The sequence below is a fragment of the Vigna unguiculata genome, chromosome 5 (genome assembly GCF_037176805.1).
Source record: "Vigna unguiculata cultivar grain cowpea cultivar isolate G323 ecotype 2 chromosome 5, ASM3717680v1, whole genome shotgun sequence".
NCBI classification, from domain to species: Eukaryota; Viridiplantae; Streptophyta; class Magnoliopsida; order Fabales; family Fabaceae; genus Vigna; species Vigna unguiculata.
Genome location: NC_140796.1, coordinates 14,880,800 through 14,891,583, shown reverse-complemented (window position 1 = coordinate 14,891,583; position 10,784 = coordinate 14,880,800). Strand labels below are relative to the sequence as shown.

Below are 10,784 nucleotides of genomic sequence, written 5' to 3'. Positions count from 1 at the left end.
GGACCAAACGAAACATAGTTCACAAAAATTGGGACCAAATAAAGTATTTATGTCTATTACTAATTTACAAATTTCAATGATTTTTAAAATATTTATTAATTACTTTCTTATAAAATTTTAAATTTACCCATATTAATTTTAATAAATGAAATACGATTTAAAACTTTATTATATGATTTCTTTTAAACTATTGTTTTATTAATCCATTCACACACTTAACATTATAATACATTTATAAAAACGTTTAATAGATTCAATTTAAAAATACTATTTTTTCTTTAAAGAAAATCTCAAATATACCTTCAGTATAGTATAATATATATATATATATATATATATATATATATATATATATATATATATATATATATAGTACTGTAATATACTTTTTATAATATACTATAGCAACTTTTTCAGTAAACTCTTAATAAAAGATTTTTTAATATTACATTTGTAATTTTGAATTATAAAAATTATTCAAATGTGTTTCCAATGGAAAAAAATACTTAATTTAAATTAAAAATCGATTACAGTACAATATTATTACAATATTAAGATAAATTCAATCAAATATTAGCAGTCTTTGCTTTTATTTAGAACAATTATAAATTTTAGTGATATAGAAGTGATATTATGATGCTGAATAAGTTAGCAAATAATTCATTAAATACAAAATTATAAAAAATTTCTTCAATAAAATTAATAATACAATATATACAAGAAAAGTCTCTGTATTGTAAAACGTTCTTTTGTAACCAATAAAAACAATTTTAATAATAAATTTTTTCCGATTAATTATGGAAATTGAACCTAGGCCTTACCCAGTGCCCAAAACCCCTAGCTTCCTCGCCGCACTGCAATAGCCACAACCAAGCTAGCTCGGCCGCTCGCCACCGTGGCCTCACCGTCAGGTACCTCTCTTTGTCGTCTCTTGTGGTGATTCTGTCTCTCTCTGTGGTTCTGGACAAACATTTTCAATGTTGCAGTGAACTTTTTTGCTCGAACCTGTCTTTCTCTAACCCTTAACTGAAACTTGCTGACTTGAAAACAAGATTGAACTGGCATGTAAAAGCTTCTATAAATTAGTTTGCTTAAGAGCTAATTTTAATGTATTTTTAAGATTTTTCATTTTTCTCTTAATTTATATTTCTTTGTGCGTTTGGAGATTTTGATCCAAATAGATTCGGAAGTTGTTAAAGTGAAATTGCGTTGTTATTAATCATAACCTAGGTTGTTTGATGGATTTGAGTTTTCTTTTTAAGTATTGTTAAACAGCAATGAAATTTTATTTGATGGTCAATATGGATGCACATAGCATTAACCTAGATTGTTTTTGTCTTCAGTTGCATTGTGCATAGTAGATATATATGCTACTATGCATAATTTTGTGTCATAAAGACAGTATGTTAGGTTAGTAACTCTGAAGGGGTAAATGTCAGTGTAAAGTTTACATTGGAAGATGATTGGTATGGTGCACATAAGGTTGCATTCTTTTAAATGTTTCCCAAGTTCACATGTTTAGAACTTATAACTTATAATACATCTACTTAGTGCCCTTCTTGATCAAAGAAGCTTCTCACTATGAGAGTTATTTATTTTATTTCTGCACATAACGATTTATAATTCAGGCAGTATGTTGGCATGTTGTTTGCGGGCAAGGTTATCTTTAAACTCTTCTGTATGATTCATGTCTGGACTCTTGATCAATTTCTATTTTAGAGAAAGCTAGTTAAATGAAGCCTTGCACTTCATGTAGAGCTTGTCCTTCAACACTGACATCAGGGTGGAATGCTCTTGCCAATTTCTGTGGTTTTGTTTATTTTTTATTTTTTATCTTCTGCTCTGTCTTTTCAGCCGGGACAGTGGAAGTATATTTCTAGATCACATAGTTAACATGTATATTATGAGAATGCTAAGATTAGCCACCAGAAATCATGCTTTATGATGCCATTTTATGTTAACTTTTTAACTCAGTAATTTTTGGTGCAATGAATTTTATGATCAATGGCAGAGCAAGTACGGAAAATACAATGCTTGGTGATAGTGTATGAATGTTTTATTACAGTCATATACTTTCTGGAACTACGGACAGGATTGTTAAATCTCTTTTTACTATCTCCTTCACTCCTCTCCTATTCCTTATGTGTTTTGTGCATGAGATTTTTCATTCTGCTTATATAAAACTGCCTTTTTTGGTTGACTCAGGAGCTTTGTGTTCCTGGTGACCTTTTCCGAACATTTGAACAATTGATCCTAGCTTCGTTGTCATTGGAAGCCTTTTATCTGAACCTTTTTGTTTAAAAATCTAGGGAAACCAAATGTGTTATGTCTGCTTGGGATGTATTTTGGCCTGCTGTTTCATATCTTTTCAAATAAATATTTGCAATATTCCACATTAACATTGTTTATGTGAATATCCGTCCTCATCTTTTTGGTTTATTGATACATCGAATGCTGGGCTGAGATATATTTTGTTATGTCTTGGCATGTTTCATACTGTTAAGTGTTCAAATTAGCTTGCTTATTCTCCCTTTTGCCCCATGCTTCCTTGGCTCTTCATAGAGGAAAATGTCACCGTTTGAGACTTTTGGCTTTTGTGCTCTAAAATAGAAGGAACACTTGAAGACATCTCAGTGGGAGAAAGCTGGGTATTGAAACTTTTGAAATACGACCATTTTATTGCTTATGTATTTGGATTTGTGGGATTAGGAAATTTTCACTAATAAATATTTGAGACAAGTAATTCAGTTTGGGGAAGCAATGGGTTTGAAGAATTCTGCATGCCTGGGAACCTTTGCTTAGTTTTGCTAAATGAGTTTTGTTCATTTTCAAAATAGGTGATACTTAAAAAATGTCAATGTTTTCGCAGTTTCTTTAAATAATCCATTTCTGGAACTATACAAGTAGAAGACATGGAAAACCAACGAAAACAAAACCAACAATCAACAAGCTCCGCTCCTCCCATCCAGAACAATGAGGAAGATCAAGCAGCCAGCACTGCAATGGGCTTGAAAGAGTCATTGCAAAATCAATATCTAAAAGTCAAAGAGCATGCAGAAACATACCCTTATGTTTGGGCTTCCTATATTGTTGTATATGGTGGCCTTGGTTTCTGGACTGCCTATAGATGGAGAAAGCTTCGCAAAACCGAGGACAGAGTAAGAACACTTCATGAAAGACTTCGGAAGCTTGTTGAAGCTGAAGAATCTTCCAGCTCTACCAAAGTGAATGAAAAGGTTTCTGCTGATAAATCTTCCAAATAGTAACAGTAAGAAGAATCCTTATCATGGTCAAGTTGTCTAGTTTACTTCTATCAATATCACTGAAGCTCACCGTTGTAGTTGCCTGGGGTATGAAATAAGATTTTGTTTTACTCCCCTGATCAACACATTCATTAGAGGAAAATACTCAATTATATTGATCTTTAACAAATTGTTAAAAACTATATCTGATATCTTTCTTCCTAAAGTTGAGACAATATCATTGCAGTGTACACAGTTCACAGACCTTCGGTTTCTATATTGATTACAGAAGGGCCAATGCATTTTTGTTATTCTTACATAGTATTTACAATGATGGTAACTTGTATATTGCAAATACATTTGAGCTTCATTTCAGAATCGCGTGTTGATTAGTTAAAAAATGCTATATTCTCTTTTGCTTAGTGTTCACATAATTGTAAGGATTTGCCTATCAAGACATTGCTTATATTATCTACATTACTTTACTATCAGTGTTTTAGTATGTTCCTTGCCAAATAAAAATAAAAATAAAAATACCAATATTCTCTGTTTGTGCTGTTAATTGGTGTATATCATATTTTTGACCGTTAGGGTGAATAATGAAGGTTTGGAAATTCACTGCTGGTGTAAACAAATCTGTGGATGGGCTGTGTTTAAGGTAACTGTCAGCAGCAGAGGGAACAGTGTGGACCACCGGTGTCATGGTCACCTCCCAGATTTTGTCTATAATTTTATAAAAAGGTAATTTTGTAGCAGCTCTTTATAACTCCCGAGGCAATTTAATTTGGTTAGTTCTTGAATATATATATCATCACGACACAAAAACAATGACTGGAATGTAACAATAGAGATTCTGCTAAAAAGCAAAGTGCTTCAGTCCTTGCACAATACATTTGTGACTTCATTAAAGAGTTTCCTAGCAGCCAACACTGGTGCTGTCTGTTTAGTTATTAATTATCAGTGAAATTACAGATTTTCTTTGACAATGTATAATAAAGATACGAATTAAAGAATTGTTTGGAACCGATCAGTCATGAAGGGTGAATTTCTTTTAGCACTTCCTACCTTCTTGCATAGATGTGGGACAAGTTCAGGTTGTGGAATTATTTTTGAATTGTATAATCCGAAAATTTATGGAATTATTTTGAATTGTATAATCTGAAATTATTATAAAATGTATTATAGATTCTATAATTTGAAAATACATTATAAATTGTAGGATTTATCTAAAAATCTAAGATATGGACATTTTAGATTTTCAAACACACATTAACAATTGTCCAATAAGATGCATTTGCGTTGAAGCCCTGAATGTTCAACCCAATGAAGCCTTCTTAACCATTGAGCAGATGAGCGATGACAAAACACCTTTTAAATAGGTTTCAATATTTCAACTGAGTTACTTGAATAAATTTCTTAATAAGTATTAGAAAATTGAACCAAGCTTTTTCTAAAAGTAAAACTAACTTAATATATGAATATTATAACTACATTTTGAAAAAACTATTACAAAAAAAAAAAAAGTCCTTATAATTTAATTATCCCGACACAACAGACTAAGGGAAACAAACCACGGTCCTTCATATATGATTGTATGTATAAGAGATTGATTTGAAAATAAAATAATTTACTAAAAACTGAAAGTAATTTTAACTCTTGATTTAGAGTCATCACAGTTAATTTTTCTCACATTACAAGATTGCATAGACGAGTAAACAAAAAATACAAAACAAATTAACCATTTTTAATCACTAACAACATTGACTTTTGTCAATATTTTTCAAAAAAATTGAAAAGGATGAATCTATTAGAGTTCAGATTCTTCATTCCTAGTAAGATCTGTCACTATTAAAGTCTGTCATTGACATAATTACTTTAAAAGTGACATTCTTGATATTTAATTCATTGAAAATCTATTTTCTAACAATTATAATGAAAAAAAAAAAAACAGTATGCACCATATTATAAAGTGCTTATTAATGTGAAACTATATTTTTCTTACTTGAGAAAGAAAGGAAAGAGATTGATAGAGAGGGACATAATGGTTACCAAAGTATTGAACAGTGAAAGAATGTTGATAATATATTCTTTGATATATTTGTCTACACTTTATTATTATTGGATGCTAATGAAATCTTATCCAAATCTACAAAATGATTTGGGTCACTCTAATAATGGGTCATAGTCAAATTTCAAATACTTACAAAGACAGTGACATAGATTGTGATTGTGGTGTTAATAATTGTTTCGTATTTGAGAATGATGTTTGCTACAAAAAACCACATGTGACATGTGACCACTATCTAATTCCTACGGACAGATCCTATGGATATTCTTAAAATAAACCCATTATGCCACATTTCCAATTTTCCCTTTTTTTTTCTCTTTCTTTTCAAGTGTTTTGTTTTTGTGGCTCTTATCATAAATATTTTGAAGTTTTTTTTATAAGCTTAAAGGTTTAAAAGAATGGAACATGTCTGATAAGTATGCTGAGAAATCATAGTCAAAACTCAGAGATCAGAAATATAAATAAATAAATGCTTTGGAATGGGTCCTTTAACTGTTACTCTTGTCTGTTTTCTGTTGGAGTCGCATTAATAATTTCAATTTGTATATATAATACTCTTTTTTATTTTAAAAATAATTGCCATTTATAATTGATTAATAATTTAATGCTTTTTTTGTGTTTGTGGAAATTTAACTCTTACTGAATCTCATCCCAGTAGGCAGAGAGGGGAAAACAAACCTTTAATACTTATTATTTAAAATTCATATCAATGATAATTTAAAACAGTTTCTGAATTTATAATTTGAGATCATTAAGCTTTTTCTATCAGCCTACTTTATAAGAGACTGAAACCAGCTAAAAAAGAACAAATTTCAAGTTTATTTTTGTTTTACTATTATAAAAGACATTCTTTTTACAAGAAACCTGATTCCATGAGAAATTGTTTAACATAAATTTAATCATTTTAAAATGCTAAAACTAACACATGGAAACTCTATAAATTATTTAAAAAATGTGATTCTCTAAAAAGAATTTAAAGAACATATCCTTGATCATTAGTTGTTATTCACCATTTAGTCTGTATATTGTTTCCTTTGGAGAAAACAATTATATGACAATACACAACAAAAGGCTAACCTCTTTGGTTATATTTTAAAAACTTATTATCATTAGTCATTAATGCAAATAAAAGAGACGTTCGGAGTATTTTGGATTTTGAAAATCAGTTCCACTTCAAACTATTGAATCAAAAATATAGTTTTATTTAAATTTAGTTCAACTATCCGTAAATAATATAGTAAGCCTTTAAAAAATATAATCATATATAGGGAACTCTCTATAAATAAAGCAATAATAATAGAACTTTCTAACTAAAATTAATTTATGTATAAATTGAGAATAATAAAAAAATACATGAATTAATTTTAGTTTATATATATTTTTTCCTTCCTTTAAAAAAAAGATCTGCCTATCTATTAAATTTGCAGAAATTCTTAAATTAAATATAGAAGCAAAGGATACATTGGAAGAAACAAAAAGCAGTGCCCAATCTCCATAAATGCTTATACCCTTTGATTGTCCCCTTTTAATCTTACACATTTATGAAGCTTTAGTGTAAATGTAAATGTAACATTGCTAGAATGAATTTGACCACAGAACAAATTACTAAACAAACTACTACTTACTGAACATAATATTAATTCATGTTATTAAGGGCAAAGAAAAGTTTATTGCATCACTACGCAAAAACTATATTTACCTTAGTGTTCTTTTTGTGTCTGCAGGTAAAGCTATTTATTATATCAATGTCTGCTTCAAAATAAAAAGTTATATTAGTTTATGCTGCAGTGTAGGATATGTAAAAACCTTTTACTGGTTGCATGAAACTGTGGGGCCATGGAACAAGTAGGATGGTCCCCAAGATTAAAATTGAATAGTATTCGAAATTTGAAAGTTGAGGAACTTAAATTGATGAGAAAGAAGACTTTAAATTAACATAATGTCTGATCTGATCCCCACTGAACTATAAACACAAGAAAATGAAATTACAATAAAGAAGAGCTGCAACTAGATATACCATATACCCCCTACCCCCTACAAATCAGAAAGACATAAAAACTCTAAACTACCGAGATATAATAAATTCCTAAACATATCCTTTCCCTAGTAGCTTCTTCAACAACAACCTCAAGCAAAGTAAATGGTTAGTGACAGCTTCTAGTTGTTAAAATACATGTCAGATATCCTTGAAATCCATATTATCACCATATGACACTGAAGCTTATCATCTATCTTAGTGGAGTACTGGGACCCATTCGTACCGTCCAGGCAGTGGTACATCATTGACAATGTCGAAATTGTACCTGCAAAATACAGAAAATTTAGACATAATTACATTGATGAATCAATTAAGAGATCAAAATAAAACAAGTAAAAAACAAAAAAGGACTTGTGGGATAAGGATGCATACTTTTCCATGAACATTTTCTGTTGCTGCTTCTCTGCATAAGCAAAGAACTCCTCCAACTCATGAGCCGGTGGAATGTTCCTTTGTATGTGATCATGCTTTATTTGGAGCGTCCTTTGCTTTGTGGTTGAACCGGGGGTATGAATGACATTTGGGTCCCTTATTAAACTACAGGGTGTGCTTTCCCTAGTGCTTCTGTTTAAAAATGTTAATAAAGATAAGTTTATGGGAAAACAAAATAGCAGCCATATATTATACAAATGCTGACTTGGAATCAAAAGTTTCTACACCAGAAATTGCATGCTAACCGCTGACAGGAAAATAAGTGAGAGAAAAAACAGATCATTTTTTCTCCAACAATCTCCTACAGCTCAGTATGGAACTAGAGACAAAATTTTCTACTATGAAAAAGTAACTGGCATTTATTGGGACAAGTTCTGACTCAGTGGGCTCATGCACTAAAAAAATACAAAGAAAGAGACGGCCAAATCTTTTCTCATTTCACCGCAAACCCAAATAGGAATCCAAAAAAACATCAATCTGCTGCTTGGCCCCATGTAAATGACACATCATTGCTAACACGAGTCATAAGAGTTACGGCTGCTACTATTACTAAAGTCCAATTTTTTCCAACTTGACCATTTACAGAGGGCTAAGCTTCAGGGTCATGCAGGTTTTTGCAGATCAAAAGTAAAACAAGGACAACCAAGCCTGAACGCATTTTGGAGTCACGGCTGAAACATATCTAATTACTAAGCTCTTAAGTTCATCAAAATGTTGAGAAAAATGGAGTAGAAACAACAAAGGAGTCAGCCAAATCACAATTTGTCAACTGGACTGCAGAGGCAATTAATGTACATCAAAGTGCACTCCATTTGGAGATGTTCTTCCTTTTATAATCAATTTACGAAACTCATTTTCCACTTAGGGGTTCCATTTACTTGGAAAAAAAAATGAAAATTGATCAATGCACTACATGTTTGGTTCGAAGGTGGTTCGAAGGATTCAATATGCAGGATAGTTGTAGAAATTAAAGAACGACATACACACATTAATACTGCAGATAAATACAAGTTGCAGTAACTATCCTGAGGACATGCATGCTGCAGAACCCATCACAAGTCACACACAAGTCTCAAATCTCAGCAACCCGTTGTACAAACGCAGCTTTATCACATTGGCTAGACTTGACAGAGTCAAATCATAGACATAAATAACCCAAAATTAAGGGACCAAGACCTCAAGAGGTTCAACAACGAAGGTTAATAATGAAAACAACAATAAAAAACAAGAGAATCAAAAGAATGGTAAATTTCAATACAGAATATCATTTTTTTTTACCCAATAATATCCTTCCACCAACTCACATGGTTCCGCTCCACTTAGAATGAAACAATTTTAGCATCACCAGAATTCAGCAAACGCAAATTCAAAAACTAAAAACACAATTAGGGAGAAAATAGAAGATTAAATAATACCAAAAAATTGAAAAGAAAATAAACACACTCGTGAAAAGTCACAAAAATCAAGGTAACAGTTGCATGCAACAGATAAAAAAGATAAAATAATCCCTCAAATCATTTTAAGATGTTAGTTTCAAACAATGCTTATAGAAAAAGTTCGAATGTTTTTCCTCTCAAATTTCATAAGTAAACCCATCTTTAAAGTCTCTAAATTTTACTAAAATAGAACTTTGAAATACTTTTTTATTACAAACACACACTTTAACCCCCAAAAAATCAACAACAAATGCATGAAGCAAGAAAAAACAGTAAGATTCGGAAGCAAAAACCTAAAAGAAAAACATGCAAAGAAAACAATTGAAAAAAAAAAAACCTCAAATAAAAGTACCAGAATCACGTCGCCAAGAAAAAGGACAAAATTTTAACAAAACACACGAAGAAAACAAAATCCAAAAACTCAAGGGAAAAAGCAGAGGAAGAAAAAAAAGGGGGAAATTGAAGAAAGGGAATATACCTTTCGTCTCTGCCTTCGACGTCTAGGAAATTTTGGCCGAAGGAGCATTCAGCGTTGTCGTCATCTAAAGGCGCGAACTTTTCAGGGGAGCGGGACGACGGCGTTTTGGAGAGCGCAGTTTGGGAGAGGCGGGAATTGGAGGCGGAATCGACGGGGGCACCGCGGCGGGGCTTTTCAGGGATGGGAGGAGGCAGCTTGAGGAGGCGGCGGCTGCGGAGCTGGAGGTAGGCGGCGGAGTCGGGAGTTTGGGGCGAGTTCTGGAGCGCGAGGGTTTTGGCGCGCGTACGGACGCCCAGGTGCGAGTGCGGCGGCGGTGACTCCATGATTAGGGCGGCGACGTCACCGGCGATTTTAGATTTCTTCATGTACTTTCCCATTTGATTGAGAGGGAAAATGGTGAAGGAAGAGAAAATTCAGAGTGAAACAGAAAATGGCATGGGCTAAGAGAGAGAAAGAAGAGAGAGAAAGTGAAGAGGGAAATTCGTAAGTGTGTGTGAGAGGGAAGGGAAGGATTGAAGAGCTTTTATTCTAGGGTTGGGGGCTTACTTTGGGGTTTTAGGGGCACATTCTTTCTCTTTCTCTCTCTTATGTCTATTGCATTTATTCTTCAATTCATTATTATCTATTTTTTTTCTTTTGTATATATCCATATTTCTATTCTAAAATATTAGGCTCAAATTATGACTTGTGCAAGATAGGAAAACAATAATTGTATTTTATTTCTCTTCAATTTTGATTGATTTTATCTCTTTTTTCTCGAAACTTCATTATTTGTACTCTTATATTAATATTAATTTTTTGTCTATTTTCTTCATGAATTTAAGCTGTTTTTTCTATTTTGATTTATGATATTAAAAGTTTACTCTATAAACACATATGTTTATTTATTGCTGCTTAGAAGTAAAGGTTAATAGAGTGAATGAATTAATTAACATAATTGTTAGTTATTATGCGTTAGAATTGAGGATAAGTGATTTAAGTTACTTGAATTTGTAGGTTTATTCCATCTTGAAATTAAAAAGAAAAAAAATTAGAGAAAAAACGTATTCTTAATTTAGTTATACATATCTGAAAACATATTCTTGTAATG

The 10,784-nt window shown here is 31.7% G+C and overlaps 2 protein-coding genes across 6 annotated transcripts; one reads left to right on the top strand and one right to left on the bottom strand.

The window, feature by feature from the left end:
* The first annotated feature begins 753 nt into the window (after positions 1–753).
* Positions 754–4,391, top strand: LOC114183132 (uncharacterized). Of its 4 annotated transcripts, none has more exons than XM_028070030.2 (3): positions 754–911; positions 2,870–3,268; positions 3,848–4,391. In XM_028070030.2, exon 2 carries the CDS (start codon positions 2,913–2,915, stop codon positions 3,261–3,263), a length of 351 nt encoding a protein of 116 aa, XP_027925831.1. In that variant the 5' UTR covers positions 754–911; positions 2,870–2,912; the 3' UTR covers positions 3,264–3,268; positions 3,848–4,391. The 4 variants fall into 4 exon arrangements, with proteins under 4 accessions (XP_027925831.1, XP_027925830.1, XP_027925832.1 ...); XM_028070029.2 differs by having other exon boundaries at positions 3,834–4,391; XM_028070031.2 differs by lacking the exon at positions 3,848–4,391 and adding an exon at positions 2,563–2,648 and having other exon boundaries at positions 764–911; positions 2,870–3,559.
* Positions 4,392–7,196: 2,805 nt separating this feature from the next.
* ICK3 (Cyclin-dependent kinase inhibitor family protein) lies at positions 7,197–10,267 on the bottom strand. 2 transcript variants are annotated; one of them, XM_028070684.2, is made up of 3 exons: positions 9,695–10,267; positions 7,721–7,909; positions 7,197–7,613 (listed from the first exon to the last, which is right to left on the bottom strand). In XM_028070684.2, the coding sequence occupies exons 1-3, from the start codon at positions 10,069–10,071 to the stop codon at positions 7,544–7,546; spliced, it is 636 nt and encodes a 211-aa protein (XP_027926485.1). In that variant the 5' UTR covers positions 10,072–10,267; the 3' UTR covers positions 7,197–7,543. The 2 variants fall into 2 exon arrangements, with proteins under 2 accessions (XP_027926485.1, XP_027926484.1); XM_028070683.2 differs by having other exon boundaries at positions 7,721–7,912; positions 9,695–10,261.
* Between the last annotated feature and the right edge of the window lie 517 nt (positions 10,268–10,784).